The sequence below is a fragment of the Crotalus tigris genome, unplaced genomic scaffold (assembly GCF_016545835.1).
Source record: "Crotalus tigris isolate CLP2741 ecotype Arizona unplaced genomic scaffold, ASM1654583v1 scf7180000018371.15429387391:27106975, whole genome shotgun sequence".
NCBI classification, from domain to species: Eukaryota; Metazoa; Chordata; class Lepidosauria; order Squamata; family Viperidae; genus Crotalus; species Crotalus tigris.
Window position 1 is genome coordinate 24,610,835 of NW_024096970.1, and position 21,151 is coordinate 24,631,985.

The window sequence follows — 21,151 nt, forward strand, 5'->3', positions numbered from 1 at the left end:
ACGTGTCACTGGAAGACGGCCGCGTTCTGCGGCGGCACATAGATCAGCTGCGTGTGCGGCTGGATTTGCACCCTTCTACTCCTGGTTCTGCACTGGGGGGGAGGAAGGTTACAGAATACATTCTGAGGATCAATGTCAGCAGCCAGTGCCGGCAGCTGAAGATCGTTGATCCTCCATCCCGAGATTCTGCAAGTGCTCCAAACAAGAATTCATGGGGCAGAGAACTACCGTACACACCAAGATGCACTCCAGCCAGGGAGTCACCCCAGGGGCATCCACATATTCCATACAGAAACAGTAACACTCCAGACAGGGAGGATAACCGGGGGTATCCAAAGAACTCACAGAACACGCAAGAACTGGCAACCCAGCTAGGAAGCAGGTTCAATTCTGCAACTGCTTCCAAAAGGAGGTCCTATGTAAGGGGGGCAAGCAGAGAGGCCTCTCCTGACTCTGGCACCTCAGGCACCACATCGGGGTCCATGGGACCCAGAGGGCCTGTAGCCACTCCTCCCTTATGAACCTTGGAGGTGGGGAACAATGCCCCCAAGAAGGGTCCATTGTGGATCCGGGGACTTCTACTCCTTCAAGGGAGGTTGGGTTGAGTGGCGGCCTCAGCCAATCATCAGTGGGCAGATCAACCGGGTATGGGGGGCTGGCAAAGCCCTGACCTACTGAGCCAGGCAGGTGAGCAGGTAGGTCAGGCAACATCCCCAGGGCCTCCTGCAGTGGAAGGTCATCCAAGTCCAGGCTCACATAACCCAGTGGGTCATGGACTGGACTCAGGGAACTCTCCCAGTCCGAGGAGGTCACAAAGGTCCAAAGGGCCCCCTAAATATCTTTCAGTTTTTGTAAGACTGCTGTCTAGCTAACAGGGGTCCTCTCCTTAAGGAATCTGAAATAATGTATATATTTTTTTTGTTGATTATGATTTCTGTGCCTTATAACAAGGAAGTCCTCCCATGCTTGGCTGCCAGGGTGTTCTAAGCTGGGGGGGGGGTGTTGTGTCCTGAGCCTGCAAATGCAGGCTTGGGACATTGCAAAGGTCCGGGGCTTGCAAAAGCTGCCCGGGACCAGACTGAGTGGTGCCGGCTTTGCATGCATGCGCAAGATGCAAAAAGTGCCTTTATTATGTAACCTTGTTGTCTGGGGAGCTGGGCATATAAAAGGAGGCCTGTGTGCCTCAGGAGTTGTTGGAGTTTTGCAGGAAGTACAATAAAGAGAGAGTTGTTATACAAGATGTGTCCTAGTCTTCACCTTCGTTCAACGGACTTAACAATTTCCACTGCTGTTTTTAATTTTAATTTTAAATTCTGCAGCCCACCCAGAGCTGTTTGGGCAAGACAAACAGCCATGCAAATTGAATAAAGAAATGGAGATATTCAGAATTAAATATTATCCCCCTTTCTCTCTCTTTTTACCTCCTCTTTAATATCTTAAGTGGCAATCCTATATATGTGTCTGAGAATATATAACTTGATTCTAGGATTGTTTTGTTAATTGGTTTCACAAATATAGATTCATTTTGAAGACAATTTATCTCTTTGCACAAAAGGATTCATGATTCAATGTCAGCCATGATAGTATGCCAACTTCATATGCTTTGAATTTCTACTGTCATCAGTTCCAGTAATTATGGGGTAGAATGATGGGAGATACAGTTAATGTATCTAGAGGACACCTAATTGGCTTACAATGTTAATTTAGGACTGGGAGATCTCAGTTCAGATCAGCATTCAGCATCAAACCCCAGATGACTTTGGGTTACTAATCAGTATCTTTAATCTTACTTACACACTTGTTAGGGGAGTAAAATGGGGAGGGAAGAATCAGGAATACAAAAATAAAGGTAGGATTTTAATGTAAATGATAAACCATAACTTTATGCGTGCTTAGATCTATTTGCAAAAATATTTACATCTCTTAAAAGATAACAATATATTCTGTCCAATATTGCAACAATCCTGTAATAATAAATTTCACCCTGTCTGAAAGAATATTTTATGAGCAGTGCAATTGTCCCAAGAGAAAAGGAGAAGCTCTTAACTTTTTATGACCTTTTTGCTAGCAGTTCTGACTCCATTCATTCTTGAAAAAAAGTGAAGAAACCACAGAATTTTTTAACCAACACTGGAGGAAGTATTTACGACACATTCTTCCCTTCCTCAGAACCTTATGTGTGCAGAGAAGCACGTATTCAAATGGTCTCATCATGCCTTTAATTATTACAATTAAGCATGTAGCAGAATCTGTCATAGAGGGGCTTCACCAAATTTCTGTCAGTATAAAATTTGGTTAACATTACTGTCAAACTTTTGCTGTTTGGGATAGTTCTTATAAAAGTATTTATTTATAGATTTGGGATACCTCTGTTTTTTTTCTGCTGAAATATGTAATATGTAATTTTTTGAAAAAGACAATGGAGGGAGACACTGCCATTTGACCAGACTCAAACTCTTTGTTTCATGGCGGGTTTGTTTCTGCACTTAACATGCCTTAACAGTGCTGCAAAACACTGACCAACATCTCCAAGAATACTGATCTGTGATTTATATTCTGTATATTGGGGTTAAACAAATGGTTGTTAAGTTCAGGGCTATCTGTACATTAATTGGGGCTTGCCAAGCTCTATTGTTACATGCTCTTAAGAAAGTCTAAAGGGTAATTCACTTTCTATGATTTTCCATGTTAAATAAAATAGATATTGGGATATTGGCAGTTGTTTATGAAAAGGACATAAAGAATGTTTAAAATTTCTCTATACCATTTTCCTGATTTTAATCATCTCCATGGCTATTATTTATTTGGAGAAGTGGGATTCAGGTATGATGTAGGCACTTTGTTTAAGAAGGAAACAGCAGTGATAAAGGCAATCAAGTTGTGAGATCAGCAGAGGATTTACTTAATCAATAAAAACTCTATTTAGTTAACAAAGAAAAAGTAGGAATTTAGTTATGAATTTCCCAGTATAACATAAAGATCTTTCTTGATATTTATATATAATATGGCACCTAACTAATGTTTTTAATGCTACATCTCTTATTATTATTTTTGCCTTATTATCTCTTGTTGGGAAATTTCAAGTGCATTTCTGGACTTAGCATCCTCTGTGTATGTGAAGAATAAACAGAGTCACACAATTCTTAAAATCTTCAGTAAAGCTAGGACTGCAGAAATAGCAAAATTGATGGCTAACAGTGCATATTTACTTATTTTTCATTATACTCCTTTTTCCAGTGTCCAAAGGAATGGTTTATTCATATTTATATTATTTATTTCTCATATAGAGACTGCTCATCTCCCTCATAGAACAACTCTGGACAGTATCTTTTCTTCAGCATCCAAATACCCATGTTCTACATTTTTCTTGAAATGGGGGATGTGAAATTTCCACATTTGGTTTCAATTGGAGTTGGCAATTCTGGATTATTTCCTCTTTCTTTCTTTCTTTCTTTCTTTCTTTCTTTCTTTCTTTCTTTCTTTCTTTCTTTCTTTCTTTCTTTCTTCCTTCTTCTTCTTCTTCTTCTTCTTCTTCTTCTTCTTCTTCTTCTTCTTCTTCTTCTTCTTCTCCTCTTCCTCCTCCTCGTCAAACTGTCTTATTTGAGCTTCGTAGCAAGTAAGCCAGTAAACAGGAACGTGTAGACCACCACCAACTTTATTGCGATATTGGAAATAAAGTTAGCACTGGAAGTGGCTTGCTTCCAGCGTCTAATATACCAAACACGTGCCCCACCCTAAAGCCACCCCTCCTGTCCCTGGCCCCACCCAACCGCCCCAGCCACCATCCAATCCCCAAGCGCCAGCCCCACCCATTAGTGTGTCTTTCCTGGTCCTATGCGTGAGGGCCACTGTCCGGACGACGCCCGCTGCCCACTGCGGCCCAATGACCTATCACGGCCCTGTGGATTCATTGCAGCCTCTTGGAACCGGCCGGCGGCACCTGGACGTTTGTTGGCCTGGCGAGGCATTCTCTGAGGCCCTTCCTTGCGGTATGGCTGGGCGCGCCTTAATGACGTCATCACAGCCAGACATACCTTGATGATGTCATCTTAGGCAGGCGCGTCACGATGGCGGTTCCCGACGAGAGACCAACGGCAGCAACACTGGGAGCAGTGGCAGTGCGACAGGAGCAGGTAACTGGCTGGTGGACTAGCGTTGGCTCCGACCAGGCCGGATGCGACCAAGGCCTTGCAGGGCGTGACATTCGGCTCCCCCTACCAGGGATCCCCCTGGAAGGAAGCATAACAAAGTCAGTAGTCCCAGATTATTGGGCCCTGTTATCCCGCCTGCCTGGCTTACTGGGATGAGTTTGATGATACCTGCTTACAAGTCAGGGAGCGGAGACATTTATAGCCTCCACCCAGGATGCCTCGGACAGAGGATACCCTTTCCACAGGACAAGGTAATGCAACTCACCCCTCCTTACTCGTGAATCCAAAATATCCTGTACTTCATATCGGCCTGGGACGACTGGCCCTGGCCCTTCCTGCACACCCTCAGCTGTCACCGACTTTAATAAACTAACATGAAACACCGGGTGTATTTTACCCAGGAACCACGGTAGTCATAATCGTACGGCTACCGGGTTGATGATTTGGGCCACCCTGAAGGGACCAATATACTTAGGGGCTAGTTTCCTACATGGTATCTGGAGTTTTATGTATTTTGTTGACAAATAAACCAGGTCACCCACTTTGAACAGTGTTTCAGTCCTATGTTTTTTATCTGCTTGTTTCTTGGTCACTTCCCCTGCTTTTGTCAGTGCTCTTTTGACTACACCCCATACCCCTTTACATGGTTGTACCAGTCATCGGTCTTACAGGGTTGGGGCTCCTGGGTTCCACACTCCGGTATTGGTACGAATTCTCTACTGTACACCACCTGGAAAGGGGTGAATCCAGTGCTGCTATGTACAGCGTTATTATACGCCACCTCTGCAAATACTACTAGATCCACCCAATCCGTCTGTTGGTATAAGACATAACTTCGGAGGTACCGCTCAACTGCGGCATTGGCTCGTTCTGCTGCGCCATTGGTGCTGGGATGATAGGCTGAACTAAGACCTTGGGTGGAGCTGAGGAAGTGGACAAATTCGCGCCAAAGCCGTGCTGTGCATTGAACTCCGCGGTCTGAGATTATGCAACATGGCGCTCCGTGGAGTCGATACATGAGTCAGAAACAGTTTCGCCAACTTTCTGGCTGACGGTAGCCCTTTACAAGTGATGAAATGGGCTTGTTTGGAAAACAAATCTACTACAGTCCATATGACCGTGTACCCTCGGACCTCAGGCAGCTCCACAATGAAGTCCATGGCTATATCTTGCCATGGACGGTCCGGATCCGCTACAGGTTGCAGCAACCCCATCGGCTTCCTGGGATATGGTTTTGACTGAGCGCACACATGACAATCCTTTACATATGTTTCGATATCCCACCTCATCCAGGGCCACCAGAACTGATGCCTGGCTAGATGTAAAGTTTTTAAAAATCCAAAGTGACCCGCGTGTTTCGAGTCATGGCACCAGTGACATACCCGGTTCTGCATTTCTTTCGGTATGTATAGTTTGTTGCTATACCATGCCAAGCCGTCCTGTCGAGTTAGCAATCCGGGATTGTCCCGCAGCCATGTATCTTGTACTAGTGCTGCTCTCAAATCGTCCTCAAAAGACCCCACCCTAGCGCAAGTATGTATTGCCGTTTGGTCATACAGAGGCAAAACTGCTTGCACTACCTCCTCTCTCGTGCTGTCATGTTGTGGAAGTCGGGACAAAGCATCAGCGAGGAAATTCCTACCCCCTGGAACATATTTGAGGTGAAAGCAAAATCGTCTGAAATATTGTGCCCAACGCACGTGCTTCGGTGACAGACACCTAGGGGTTTGCAATACTTCCAAGTTCTTATGGTCAGTCCAGACCTCAAACGGATGTTTAGCTCCCTCCAGCAGATGTCGCCATGTGGACAGAGCCCACCATATGGCAAACACCTCCTTCTCCCAGATAGCCCATGCTCTCTCTGTCTCTGTCAACTTGCGGGAGGTATACGCACACGGCTGCAGTTTCCCTTGACTGTTCACTTGGAGTAACACAGTCCCCACAGCGACATCAATGGCGTCAGCCTGTACTACAAATGATTGTTCTGGGTCTGGGTGCGACAATACAGGCTCTCGTGCAAACAAAGCCTTCAATGTTTCAAAAGCTTTCTGACAGTCAGTTGTCCAGGCCAAGGCCTGTCCAGGCCGAGGTTTCGTTTTACACGACCAAGTACGTAATAAGTTCGTTAAGGGAAGAGCCACCATTGCAAAAGAGGGAATTAACTGCCTGTAAAAGTTTGCAAAGCCTAGAAAACTTTGCAACTGACAACGTGTTTTAGGAGCCTGCCATTCCAACACGCTATTTACCTTGTTGGGGTCCATTTCTATGCCTGTTGCCAAAATGTGGTACCTTAGATAATCCAGACTAGTCCAGTGAAATTCACATTTAGACAGTTTGACATATAGGCGGGCCTGCAGCAGCTTCCCCAATACTTGACGTACTAGTTGGATGTGCTCCTCTAAGGACTTGGAATATATTAGAATATCATCGAGGTAGATGAGCACTCCATGGTACAAATGCTCATGCAACACTCCAGTTATGAGCTGCATAAACACCGCAGGAGCTCCCTGTAGCCCAAAGAACATAACTTTAAAATGATAACTGCCGAGTGGACAGTTAAAGACCGTTTTCCATTCATCACCTTTCCTTATCCTGACTCTATAATAAGTCTCCCTCAGATCTAATTTTGTAAACACCTTCCCACGGGCCAAATGAGCCAGAAGGTCTTTCATCAAAGGCAAGGGGTACATATGTTCCACGCACACTATGTTAATGCCCCTGAAGTCTACAGAGTCGAAGGCCCCCATCCTTCTTCTCCTAAAATATGACCGGGGCTGCTATAGGTGAACAAGCTGGCTGTATGAAACCCCTTGCTATATTCTTATCTATATACTGTCTCAATTCCTGCATCTCTAAAGGCGTCATGGGATACATCCTAGGTTTTGGCAACTTAGCCCCCGGTAGGGTCTCGATTGCACAATCTGTTGGGCGATGGGGTGACAGGCTATCACACTCCTTTTCACTGAATACTGCAGCAAGATCATTGTACACGGGTGGGAACCCATGCCCCTCATCTCCCTGGACAGCCTTCGATCCTTCTCCCCCGTGTTCAGGCTGCACTGGCTCTGTCTGGGGCGGTCGGGGTCCGAGCCCAATCCATAGGTGGCGGCAACCGTCCACCCACCACATAGTTGGAGCCCATTTGTCCAACCAGACTAATCCCAAGATTACTGCCTCGGTCATGGACGGAACTACAATGAACCAAATGAGCTCCCAGTGGGTGCCCATATCCATTCTTACTGGCTCAGTCACTAATGCAGCCGGGGCCCCACCTAAAAGGACCCATCCACCGGCTCAAAACGAATAGGGGAGGTTAAACAAGCTACTCTAATACCCACCTTCTCCACCACCTGCCTACTGATTAAACAACAGGTACACCCTGTGTCGATTAGTGCTTGGTATTCGCCGGATTGCCCCGTTAGTGGACTTGTCAAAGTAATCGGAATGGCGAAAGGAGCTATGGGTTGACTTAACATGGGATCCTCTGCTGGATCTCCATCCTCATACTCCAATTGATCCGATGACGATGTTTCTCTCACAGACCGCTGATGAGTTTCCACCTCTGCTTGCCAGGCTGCTCTTGTTCATTCTACTGCCTTCTTTGATGTTATTCCCGGCTGGCCCAAAGCCGTGGGGCTGCCGGTGGTTGCCGGGATCAGACATTCCGCTACCCGATGGCCCGGCCTATTACAGCGGAAACACCGGAAAACGGCCCTGGGAGTGGGACCACGGGTCTGGAGTGGCCGCGTTGGATCTGCTGGCCGCTCCACCACCCAGTGGGGGATTTGCTGTATTTCCGGCATCCGCTGAAACTCCTGTAGGCCAGCATCCAGCTTGGTTATGACCCTAAACCATTCTGGAAGTTGACACGGAATGCCTCGCACCACACACGCTCGGCGTAGGTCTTTGTCCAAACCAGCCCGGAAATGATGAACCAGAAGACGTTCTGGCCATGACCTCAGCCTCCCAGCTACCCTCTGGAAGTCACAGACATATTCTCTCACTGGCCTGCCCCGTTGTTTCAACTTCAACACCTCTGCTTCTGCCCGCTGCATCTGGGAAGGGTCTTCAAACCTGCTCTTTAGGGCATCCAAGAACAGGCCAACATTGGCTAATTCACGAGCATGGTCGCTATATAGATCTGTGGCCCAGGCTGTCGCTTCTCCCTGCAACCTAGCCGTCACTGCCACCACTATCGCCCAGTTAGATGGGTACATATAGGCAAAGCGGTCTATATGACTCAGCACATGGCTCATGAACATGGCTAGCCTATCTGGGTCTCCATCAAAATCTACTGCTAAAGGCGGTGGCATCCACATCAAAGCTGGAGGCCAGGGTGCTATTGCCTGCGGTGGCAGCCAACTCCTATCCCGGGTCCCAGCTCGGTGGGTGTCCTGGTCTAACCTGCCTGTTCCTGGTCTGGAACCTGCCACAGGGGCCCCAACCGAACGATCTCCACAGTGGTACTGTGGCTATGCAGCTGATACTGGAACCCCAGAAGACCCCATCTGGGAAGACAGGCCCGGAGTTAGCCTAAGCCTTGGACTGGCTAGGTGAAACCTAGAAGCCTCCACTGGCAATCCCAGCCCAGGGCTAGCTTTGGGATGAGGAGGTGGTACTGTGTATCCCACTTCCCCAAACTGGTCTCTTAAAATGTCCAGGGTGTATTGGCCAGGGGCCCTGGAGTAACTCCACTCCTCTTCCTCATCCCTGGTTAGTCGTCTCTCCCTCCAGCCAGTTAAAGAAGGGCCTGCTCCAATTGTCTGTTGACCACCGGTCTCTGCTTATGGCAAAGCAGGACTCAACCACCACTCTCCAGATAGGCCTGTAGAAACATGCAGCTGAGGTTCCCCTCTAGCTTCCACAGGCAACTGGGCCTTTTCCTTTGGTCTTATTACCGGCTGGACCTCCGCCTCCTCAACCTCTGATGTCAATGCAGGCTTAGTCGCAGGCTCCAGAGCCTCTTCTGCTGGGGAAATGCCTTGGGTTCCTTCTGCTATCCTCTCTCCACCACCAGGACCCAAGGAACAAAGATTGCAATGTAGTAAAGGTGAGTGCTAACACTGTCAAACCATCCTATTTGAGCTTCGTAGCAAGTAAGCCAGTAAATAGGAACGTGTAGACCACCAACAACTTTATTGCGATATTGGAAATAAAGTTAGCACTGGAAGTGGCTTGCTCCCAGTGTCTAATATACCAAACACTCCTCCTCCTCCTCCCCCCTCCTCCTTCCTCCTCCAGGTAAATATAATAATCCATTGGGTTGGATTAAATTTGCAGCCTTCCCACTACAGTCATTCCAAGTGTGAAAACAGAGCAATGTTCTATGTATAGAGGAAGTGGTTTCAACACACATTCTTTTCAGTGAGTGAAAAAAGGTACTGGAATGCAGGGAACGTGTGTTAAAACAACATCTCTTGCCTTATATATGTTATATGATTATACCTGAGCACCCCAAAACAGTTCCTTCAACAGTATCTGAACCAAAAGATATTTCAGAGGAAAAACATTTGTACCATATTTGCTAATCTTGGAATGTTGCTTTAATTGTCAAGAGTTGACAATTGAGTTAGTAGTACTAAATATATTAATATAGTCAGAAGGCCCATATAAATTTAGCTCTTCTAAAATGTCTCTCTAATATATAAGTTACCTGATTTAGACATGAAACTTTAAAGAACATTTTTAAAAGAAACCTAAGGTACCCAATAATGATATGAAACAACTTTTATTTTTAGTAAGTTTGGGCTTCAATATACCATCTAAGATATTTACCTAGATTTCATTGGTGAGGTAGGAATATCTCATAGCAAAGAGCTTATATCTATATATGCCATATATCTAATAGTATTCATTTTAATTCTAAAAAAAATGTGCATTAGGAGGGAGAATAGGACTGAACAATAACATATTTAAAAGGAAACCTCAATCTTAACAGAATCAAATATGATTTATAGCAAATCTCTATGTCTCTTTTCTCAAATTTAAGCACCAATGCTGGGAGCTGTTCTTCAAGTTGCTACTATAAATTCAAAAGGACAGCAAGCCCCTTTAAAGACAAGGAAATATACTTACTGTGCTACAGTTGCTCAGATTCCAAATTGATGCAATTTACATAAAAGACATGAGTTATTAATTGTAGAGCTTTCTTATTTAAATGCTGATACTTTTCATGTTTGGAATATACTACTGTATTATAAATAAGAATAGCTGTTTAACCAAAGTGGTTTGAGATATGCCTGTCACATGCTAGACATTAGTTTAAGCAACATTTAGAATAATAAGATCCTGTAATGTAAGCAGGATAGATAATCTAGAAAGCATTTGAAAAGTAACACTGTTAAATAAATAGTTTTTCTAAATATTTGAGCCTTGTGACTCTGTGTACAATAAAAACAAAGATTTACCTTTAACAGATTTTAAACTAAAAATCATGGAACTAGCAGTTTCACTGAAATGTTACAGCAAAATCTATAGAGAAGGTGGAAGAACAACTTTAGAACTATACTCCCAGGTATGCTGTAAGTTGCGTACTTAAGAAAATGAGTGTACAATTTGTTTCACATTAGGTTGTAATTTGAATAAAGATTTGCATTCCATCTATTCAATAATCAAAGCACTTTGATTATTCCTTTGGCTACAACAGGTGGGTTATTGTTATTTATATTGTTTTGGTGCTCTTCAATCAGTGTTGATTCCTAGTGACTACCTAGACAAGTTGATTCCTAGTGACTACCTAGACAAGACAAATTTTCATGGCAAGATTTCAGAAGTGCTTTGCTATTGCCTCCTTCCCAGGATGAGAGAGAGTGACTGGTCCAAAGCTGGCTTTATGCTTAAGGTAGGTCTCCTGGGTTCTAGCCTGGTACTTGTACCAAAGTAGCTCTCAAATATAATGGCGCTCTTTTAATTTCATAGCTTCTGAAGATGGGCAGGAATGGGCAAACAAGAGAAAACAATTGTAGTTCCTCCTTTTTGTTTTTGTTTCACAAACCATGGATATCAGAGAAAAAGAGATTGGGCCCCTAACGCTGATATCCAGAAAGTACAACCTATACTCATTAACTTCCAGGGCAATGAAGAATGCTTGGAAATGAAAAATAATAGTCCCTTGTGTTACCTACTTTTTGCTCTCCAACTGAATGGTGTGTTGGTGGAGACTGTAATTCTCCACCCTCCAAGAGCTCAAGTGAGCAACCAAAGGCAATAGTTTCTTTCTAAGGAATGGCCAGTTTCATCTCACTAGCTTCTTCTACACGATTAAGAAAGAGATGATACAAGTAGGTAGAACAATCCAGACAGGAAACAAGTGATCAGTTGATGTAATCAGGAGTGATGTGATCAGGGGTGATTACTCAAGTCTTAAGCCTGCCCTTGAACCTCAAGGTTAAGCCTTTCACTGCAGGAATTATTACCAACCAGCCTTCCTTTGTTTTGGCTATTTCACATCTTCTATTCCAGTGGTTCTCAACCTTTTTAATGCCGTGACCCCCAACCGGTCGTAAGTCGAGGACTACTCAACCAGTCATAAGTCAAGGACTACTCAACTGGTGCAACACCGTTTGCAGAATGGGACTTTTGGTGGGCTCAGCAGGGCAGAGACAGCCTGGACAATTCCTATTGGCTTTTGAAAGCCAATAGAATTAGACTCTATTCAAGAGAGTCTATTCTATTGGCTTTCAAAAGCCAATAGAATAAAAGGGAGTAGCACAGCTAAGGAAAAGGGGGAAAAAATGGCGGACTGCGTTGTTTGGCGACCCCCGTGAAATGGTCGTTCGACCCCAAATGGGGTCCCGACCCACAGGTTGAGAACCACTGTTCTAGTCCCCATCTTTTATCCTTTTACTCAGACTAATTAAAATAACATCTTAAAGTATGATTATTTTCATAGAAAATTATGACAACAGACAGGAATATTAAAGTCCTGTCTCTTGAAGGCATATATCCAACACTAGAGTCCAAACTAAACCTTCCCCAGAACTTAGCCATCCAGTCTCTGCTTAAAGATATCCAGTTGATTTAAATTCTATGAAAGCAGATTCATCTGGCTTCCTGCAAGCTAATTTAATTACTCTGTCTCCTAACCTCTGGGATGGCAGAAAGCAGTTCTTCACCTTCTTTGGCCTGATGTATTTTCTACAATGCTATCAATGAGGAAGACTCTTATGGAAGTACTTTTGTACCTCTCTTGCATGCACCCTAATGACTGGAAATAGCCATTTATGCCATTCATCCACTGCAAAAATTAAGATTAAGGTATCGCAATAAATAGTTATTTTGCCTCTGCCTTTTGAACATCCAAAAGATAATATATTTATTTTTAAAAAAACAAAATGGCATCAGCCCCTTCTTTGTTCTTGAACACTAGATAAATGCTAAAGACACTTAACAGCTAGTAAATAAATATGGGCTCACCAGGAAACCAGCAACAACCTGTGAGCACCCAGAATGTCCCAAAGCTTCTTATTCACAAAACTATCGCTATATATTTTCGGTCAAGCAGATAGCTGAACCAGCACTTAAGAACTGTATACCATGGAGTTTCATTAGGGCTTAAAACATCCTAATTGAGCCGTCTTAGCATAAAGTGTTGAAAGTGGCAGTAACCTTGGACCATTTTTTTTTAAAAAAAAATCATGCTAGGACTAGCCAAGATAACTTGGATGAAAAAAAATAGATTGCTGATGTCTGAAATAATTCTGAGCTTGAACTTGACAGTTAATTCAGAATAGTGTACAGTCAGAAGGGGTTTCTGAAAATGAGTTTAAAGAATATGACACAGATTAGGCTCAGAAGGAACTGCTGACACACTATCAGATCCAGAACCAGAATTAGTATTAAGAGCTCAAAGATCTAATAAAGGAATCCCACCTGCCTTTAACCCCGTTTTCCCAGTTAAGTTTTTAATGTTTGCTGCTATTTCAAAAATAAACTCCAAACTGTATTTTTTTTCTTTTTTTTGCTAGATGAACTGAATGGTGTGCATAATTGCTCTGATCTGGAAACAGTGTACTGGATGCAAACTAAACTGGGTGGTTTTGTGTGTGTGTATGTCTGCCTTCAAGTTAGTGTTGAGTCCTGGTGACTGCCTGGACAAGTCTCTGCAGTTTTTCAAGTTTTTCCAAACTGGCTTGCCATTGTCTGCTTCCTAGGGTTGAGAGGGAATGACTGGTCCAAGGTCACCCAGCCAGTTTCAGCCTAAGGCAGGACTGGAACTCAAGTCTTTATTTTTAGCTTGCTGCCTTAACTAATACACCAAACCTGATCTCTTAAACTGGGCACTATCCGCAGGAATTTATCCATCCTTGTAAATTGGATTGTAATGGAACCCAGTCATATGAAATATGCATGCTCCTATTATCTCCTAAGGCTTTCCTGGGACTGCATATTCTCGCCCTTGGTTTCATCACATTTCTTCAAGAGGGGATTATGAAAAATATTTACTGCCTGAAATTTTGTGCTGCTATAGTCCCGGCATTATTGCTCCATCCCAAACAAGCAGATTGGACAATTCGCGGACAGCCACCATTTTCACGATCTCCTCTTGGGACAAGAAGGAGTGAGGGTCTGCGGGAATATATTTTGCCGGGGAAAGACCGGGTCCATCCAGGTGAACGGAAAAAGCTAGCTCCAGTGCTTTCCAGTTTTTTGGGTAACTCACGTCGGTCGTTCCCAACAAGAGAGGGCACGTACCAATCCCAGACTCCCTCCTCTCCCTGCACGTCCAGCATTGCCCGGGAGTTTTTCGTGCGCTTCGTTGGATCTCGCGTGTTCCCAGCCCGTGTCCCAGAGGGTTGGCGGGGGAGGCGGCGGCACGAGAAGGAGGCGGGATCAAGGAAGGCGGGGGGAGGGGAAAGTGCCGCTCGCTCCCATTGGTACGTGTGCACGCTCCCGAGCGGCTTGTCCTCTGGTATCCGGTAGTGTTCGGCGAACATGGCATTTCCCACACGGGGCTCGCTCGGGCAGGGCTATACGCAACAGGAGCGGCATGCCGTCGCCCCGGTAAGGCGATGCCGGCCGCCCGGCGGATCTGACTTGCCTGCAAATGGCCTCGGGCAGGGAAGCAACCGTGCAGCCTCCGACGGAGCTCAGTGGCGACTCAGTAGAAAGCATGAGGAAGATTTTCATCGGTCATCCCGAGAGCAGCGAGGATGGTGACCGAGCCGGGCGAAAGGAGCAGCTGGACGGGCCGGAGAGAGGCTCCCTGGGAGCTCTCCTCTCCCCCGGCAACTCAGGCGAAGTGCGAGCGGCCGAGGGCGCGTTGCCCTCCGGCCCTTCGCCTCCTAAGCGGGCGCCCGTCCGAGAGCATCGCCGAGATGCTCAGAGGCTAGTCTTACACTATATAGTGCCTTGCATGAACGCCTATGGCTTGTGCGTTGTAGACCACTTCCTTGGATCCCGGATAGCGGAGAAAATCTTCCAAGAAGTCCTGGCTTTGCACCTGAGTGACAAATTCCAGGACGGAGCCCTGGCGAGCCAGAAACTGGGCAGCAACAAAGCCATCCGCGGGGACAAGATCTTATGGGTAGAGGGCAGTGAACCAGGATGTGAGAACATAGGCTACCTCCTGAAAAAAATGGATAAGCTCATCATGTACGCAGATGGGAAGCTGGGGCATTACAAAATTAGAGGAAGACACAAGGTTAGTAGTTTCAGTATCGAGGACTTTGTTCTTCACTTACTACCAGCAACTTTCCCAAAGTTTCTAATCTCGCTGTCACTCGGAGTCTGAACTTTTAGCTGTGCCCTTCTGGTCACTCTTGTATGCTTGTTTGTCTTGGAGTTATTTTTCTTCCAAATACCCTAATTCGATCGCTTAGTAAAAATACAACTTTAAGGGTTGAATTTACACAATATAATACTAGTTACACGTGATTGATTTCCGAACCGGACAAGAAGGGGTATTATCGCAACATTAAGGGCAATTCTGTCTTCCTTTCTCTCTTTCTTTCCTCTTACTTTTTCGGAAACATACAAATACACTTCATTAGAAGCACATCCGGAAGATTTTTAATCAAAAGTTTCATCATGTTGATTTTTATATTGTTACGCAGCAAGAATCGGATGTATTTTGCTTTTTTTTTTTTAAGATGGCATATATGAGATGCAGAATCCTTTCGATTAAAATCGTAGGAGCTTTTTGAATGCAGCATCCGCAGTGAGGGCACTTAAACGTTAAAATACGACTAACGTTGCTTATAAAACAATTGTTGTGCGTCTGAAAGGCTTTGTCTGCAGAAAAAGGAGAAGCCGCCTTCCGGGGAAAAAATGCTGAGCACTTGTAAACTCAACACCTCTCGGGTATAGTCAGTTGCCAAAAGAAACTCCACTGTCACTTGCGCGCTTACACCCTTTCCCTCCCGTTTGTTTACATTGGCCTGTAGTATGTGGCCGTATTAGAAGCGTACATGCTGGGGTAGAGTTCCTCAATGGCGGAGACCACGCCCCCTCGAAGTGTGGCCTTCAGGCCCGGCAAGCCTCAAGTCACGCCTCCTGCAGCCACGCGGCTCTTCGACTCCCCTTCCCCCCACGCGGCAATTCCAGCCGTGAATTGGGGGCGGGGGAAGGGGCTGGAAACGCCGTTCGAAGCCACACCTCGTCTCTTCGTTGATTGGCTGCATCCACGCTCCCTTTGGTTGATGTGTGGGCGCGCGGAGAGAGATTGTTTCTGGGCCGGGGCTCCACCCACGTGCCGCTGGCTGTAGAAGTTGGGAACACATCCTGCACGTAGCAGACGTATTAATCAGAGAGGGGCCATCTGCTGCCTTGGTAAATAAATGGGAAAGGAGTTTGCCGGACGTGGCTCCCCAAAAGGGGGGAAGTGATCGTCTCAGCCAAAGGGGGTGTTCACTTCTCACACTGATCTCCTGGCCTCAGAACGAATAGCAAAGATCTTCAGCCAAAGTGTTACTCTTACCGTAGGTGGAAGGCAGCCCCGGGGGTGGGGGGAGTGGTGCAGTTGCCCTTCATACTATTCTGAAGCTTTGGGTCGCCAGGAGTGGCGAGAAACTGAGATGGTGACTGCTGGCTGCACGGAAGACCGAGTGTTATTACTTGAGCAAAACTTTTGAGCGCTCGGCTTCATTACTTCCCTGATACAGAGCAACTCTGTCTGGTTGCGGTTCTCCGTCGCAATCTGAGAAGTTTGACCTGCTGAAGCGAGCGGCCGATTCGTTTTGTTAGAATAACCGATACTCAAGCAGCCCAGGCTCTGGGACAAATCCAAGATTGCTCTTTTTTGACATTATTTAGGGTTGAGGGTGAAATGCCATTGGGCGATATTATGAGATTAGATTTAGAGAAAATTGCCCTGGGCTACATTGTACCTTGTTTGCGCGATATTGGCTTTTGCTACTTGGACAATTTCTTGGGCGAGATCATAGGGGATTGCGTCTTGGAATGTGTAAAACAGATGCATTATAGTGGGGAGCTGCAGGATGGTCAACTGGCCGGCCAGCGCCATGGCATCTCCAAGAGACACTTAAGAGGAGACAAGATAAAGTGGATCTCAGGCACTGAGAAAGGATGCGAGGCCATCAACTTTCTCCTGTCACTGATAGATAGACTGGTGATGTTTTGTGGCAGTAGTTTGGGCAAATACTATGTCAAGGAAAGGTCCAAGGTAAGAGCTTCAAAAATAAGACGTTGAATGTTTGACTTAAGGGGTTTATTTCATTCATTTCACTATTGCTCCTGGAATTAATTGGTGAGCTGGAAGTGCCACATAGAGAGCAATTTCAGTCTTTTTCTCTCTCATTTTTTAAAACCTTGAACCTAAACTTTATCATGTAAATAAGATCCATTGTGATGTCTAAGTCAGTTTAACAACTTAGTATATGCTAATGAATGAATGTACAATTTGTAAAGTTAAATTTAGTAAGATATTAGTGTGAATGACAAATCTGCCTATATGCAGAGTATTTTTGGGGATTTTTTTGTTTCTGGTTTCTAAAAGTAGTTCTTGAACAACAGTTGTAATACCAGCCTTGTAATAAATCTTTAAAACTTTGCTGGCGCAGCTGTAGATAGCAACCTTATTTTGTTAAAAGTTTGCAAAAGTCTAATTCAACTAAACTTGACTTTGATTGTTGTGCTCAAATAATCAAGTGCTTATCAAACTACTTTAGCTTGTCTTGAGGGATTAACTTTATTACCTTTCTAATTAATGCATTTTTATTCCAACAGAGTCCACTGCACAACTGAATCTGTAAAATCCATATTAATTAATAAATTTAATAGATGCTGCAGAATGTGTACAAGAGTTAATTCCTTCTGATGTTTGAAGTTAGCATTGGTATAATTCATATGCCACTTCAAATTTTTATTAACCAGAAACAATGAGTGTTTACTCAGAATAAGTACCGCTTAGTAAATGTGTTTAGGATTACTGATACAGAACGTTCAGAGGTGTGCTTAGAAAGGTTAATAATTTATTAAATTTATTACAATGATTACACTAGTGTAACAGAAAGGCCTGCCATAATAGCCATACTAATATTTTTCCCTTTGTATCAAACTTTATTCCTAAAATTTTTTTCAAAGCAATTTGAATTTTTTGTCATTGAAGTAGAAGAGTGAATTGTGTCACTTATATGTTTGAACAAAACCAAAATCATACTCAAAAGCCTGTCTCTTTCTGCTAGTGACTGAATGAACTAGAATTTCTAAAGCTCTTCTTTTGTTAGTGATTTAGTCTACAGAATATAACATTAAACTGTTTTTAAAGCTTCATTGTTTTGGGTCACAAGTGGAACTTTTGATCAGAATTTCATCTAGACTTTTTTCTTTTTTCATTTTTTCTTGACAATTAATGTTCCAAAGTGACAGGTATAAGCACACTTATAATGAAGTAGATCCCACTGAATTCAGTATGAAAGGTGCTTAGAAGTATTGTGGACAATATGTCTTGGTTATCCAACCTATAATTTACAGTGTCAAGGTTTCCTAATCAACCAACCAACCCCCTCCCCCCCAAAGTCAAACTGCATATACCTGATTCCTACAGAGAACTTTGAGAAAACTACTTGCCTTGAAAAAAATGGTTGATTGAATGTCTGGAAAGCCAAGTTCTTGTCATTTGGTTTTCAGTTTAATTGATTTGGTTATTTGCAACAATTCATCCATCTGTCATAACACATGTTGTTGGTGAGATGTTACAGTAAATCTCCATTATTTTAAAAGGTGCTGTGTCATGCACACACACATCCTCCTCAGATCACAGTGTTTACATTGGTGAAACATGGATAAATATAATTCCAAATCCATTTTAAACATCTGGCTGGCTGTACGACAAACCAGTAATAATAATATATTAAACTTATAAGCTGTCCAAATGACAAAATGCAAATAATTAAAAATGTAAAAAGCTTATCCACTTGCCATAATATAATACCTAATACAGATAAGACCCTCAATTTCATGTTCTTCCAATCACTTTCAAAATTAAATATAGCTGTCATAGTATATAGCTGATCTTTACCTTGTAGGAGCTAAACATTAATGTTCCATGATAGTAAATTCAAACTTCATCTATCCAATTGATCTAATTATAGCTTAAGGACAGTGCAGAGCCTGTCATGCTGGCTAGCCCTAAAAATGGAAGAGAATGTCATCCATGATGTAAATAATGCACATTACCACAGGGTGTTCCTGATTTCCTTAGCATGCTGAAGAAATGGCATAGCCATATCCTTTGGTTACAGTGGTGCAGTTTCTATCATCTGGTGCCTTCTTGTGTTGGGATGACCACTAGAAATCTCAGGCAGGATGGAAAAATATTAAATAGAATCTTCACTATAAAATGTTAGGGGTATTACTTTAATCCAATAATTTTTAATGAACATTTGAAAGACATCTACGTTTTGCTTAATGCTATTCCCAGGGGTTGAAATTTTAAGAAGAATCAAATGTACATTGCAACCAAAGGTTGTTTTATATTTGTTAGAAATTTATTACATTTGCACTAGAAGTATTTAATTACAAAATTTTTGCAAATTTAATATTATTTTAAATGGGCTATGATCTTGGAAACAAGTGTCTTTGTAAGATTTAGTAAGATTTAGTAAATCTTAGCAAGATTTAGTTCTGACTAGGTACACCTGACATTGCATAGTTATAAACCATCCTGGAGTGTTTATGTAAAATCAGTACTAGCAAGTAGTAATTATGGTAATGATTCCCGTTTCAAAAAATCAAGTCTAAGCAGGTATATCTGTTACTAAGAAGCATAGTTGGAAGCATAAGCCTCACATTGTTCTTAGTCTTAAACAGACTAAGATAACATATTATACAGGCACAGAAGTCAATATTTCCTATTAAAGTAACTAATAAAAACAAAATGATTGTGTCCTATCGGTTAATCTTAAATTTATAGTTCATTTTTATACACTGCTATATACCAGCTTAAAAAATACTGGGCAGGAATATTTATTTCTTTATTGCATTTATATCCTATCACAGTCAAAAGTCAAATTTGGTGGGTCAAATGCTTTTGATTAGCTTTTCCTTGGCATTAACTGAAATAATGTTGGCATGTTAACAAATCCTAGGAGAAGATAAAGGCCTGCTTCTAAAGAAATCTAATTGTATCTTAGAAAGCTACACAGTGTTTTTAAAAAGAGGCTTGGGAGTGCACAATGGTGCAAATGCAGCACCTTTTTTTGCTTCTCATCTAAAAGAACTGCCAAATTCTAATAATTCACACAATAGTTAATATTTTATCTTGCATTGATATAATTCCACTGCTGTTGCCAGATCAGGAAAAGTACAGGTAATCCTCGATTTATGACAACAATGGAGCCCACATTTCTGTTGCTAAGTGAGATAGTTGTTAAGTGAGTTTTGCCCCATTTTACAACCTTTCTTGCCACAGTTATTAAGTGAATTTGGCTTACCCATTGACTTTGCTTGTCAGAAAGTTCAAAAGATGATTACGTGAGTATGAGCTCACTGAATCAAATGAATGTAAGATTGTCATAATTCTCATCTCGGCGTCAGTATATTAATTTGTGGAAACTTTGTTTTGGATCCAACTCATAATGACTGTTTCTCTCCATTGGTGCCTATGCATATCTTTAAAAAAAAATCACTGTTACTGTTAAATCTCATAGATCTGTAAGCTTCAGAAGTGTGAATGTGTTTCTCTTCTGGGTTTAAAATTTAGTGGCAATGTGAATAAGATTTACTATAGCACTACTGAAGACTTAACACCTTTGAAACTACTGTTGTTTATTATAAAGTCACAAAAGAGTTTCATATTTGGAAAGCAGCATTGCTGTAGTTTACAGTAGATGATCCTGGAGAAATATGCAGTTTGCCTTTCTTTTTCTAACCAAGTACGCATGTTATTGCCCAGTGTTCATCAGACTGGACCAAAATCACTAGAATTGTAAATAGAACACATTTATTTTATAATGTCAGATGGAGGAATTCTGCTTTGGCAGAGATCCCGGAGCAGTTGCTGTGGCTTTGTATTAAAATTAATGTTTATATTGTACTTGTCAAGCAAGATTAGTTGATATTATGTTCAGGTATAGGTTTTTGAGTGGTTTTATTTCTTGCTTCTTGTTTTGCCTTTTTTCTTTTTCTTTTTCTTACAAAAACAAGGTGTTACAAATTTCCAGTTTGATGGACTTTTGTTTCCATGCTTCTATGATTTCTGTTTTCTTTATGGAAAATGTGCATTTCACATTATTTTTCTAACAGCATTTTTAAAAAGTGAAATAAGAGCATAGATGATTTATTTAGTTCATTATGTTTGTGTATCATGTATTGTCCATGTATTGCCAATGGTTATACAGTAATTTAAAGATCACAGTCCTATTATATTTAATAATTAAGACATCAGTTTATCACTGAGAGTTTTCAAAAGAAACATATTATGAAACGTTGATAATCAACAAAATATTCTCTCTCATCTTAACTAGTTATCTAATTTAACTTGGTTTAAGCAGTGTGAACAAGGAGACCTAGCTCTAGAATCCTGTGAAAAAATAAGAACA

General features: G+C 42.7%; 1 protein-coding gene across 2 annotated transcripts in view; it reads left to right on the forward strand.

The window, feature by feature from the left end:
* Positions 1-14,063: 14,063 nt before the first annotated feature.
* The window catches only part of EGLN3 (egl-9 family hypoxia inducible factor 3), a 50,330-nt gene continuing 43,242 nt past the window's right edge, over positions 14,064-21,151 (forward strand). Inside the window, exon 1 of one of the 2 annotated variants that reach the window (XM_039351851.1) lies at positions 14,064-14,793. In XM_039351851.1, coding sequence (XP_039207785.1) covers positions 14,197-14,793 — 597 coding nt within the window. In that variant the 5' untranslated portion in view covers positions 14,064-14,196. Of the gene's footprint in view, positions 14,794-15,935; positions 16,774-21,151 lie in introns of those variants that run through there. The other variant, XM_039351852.1, reaches the window with a different exon arrangement.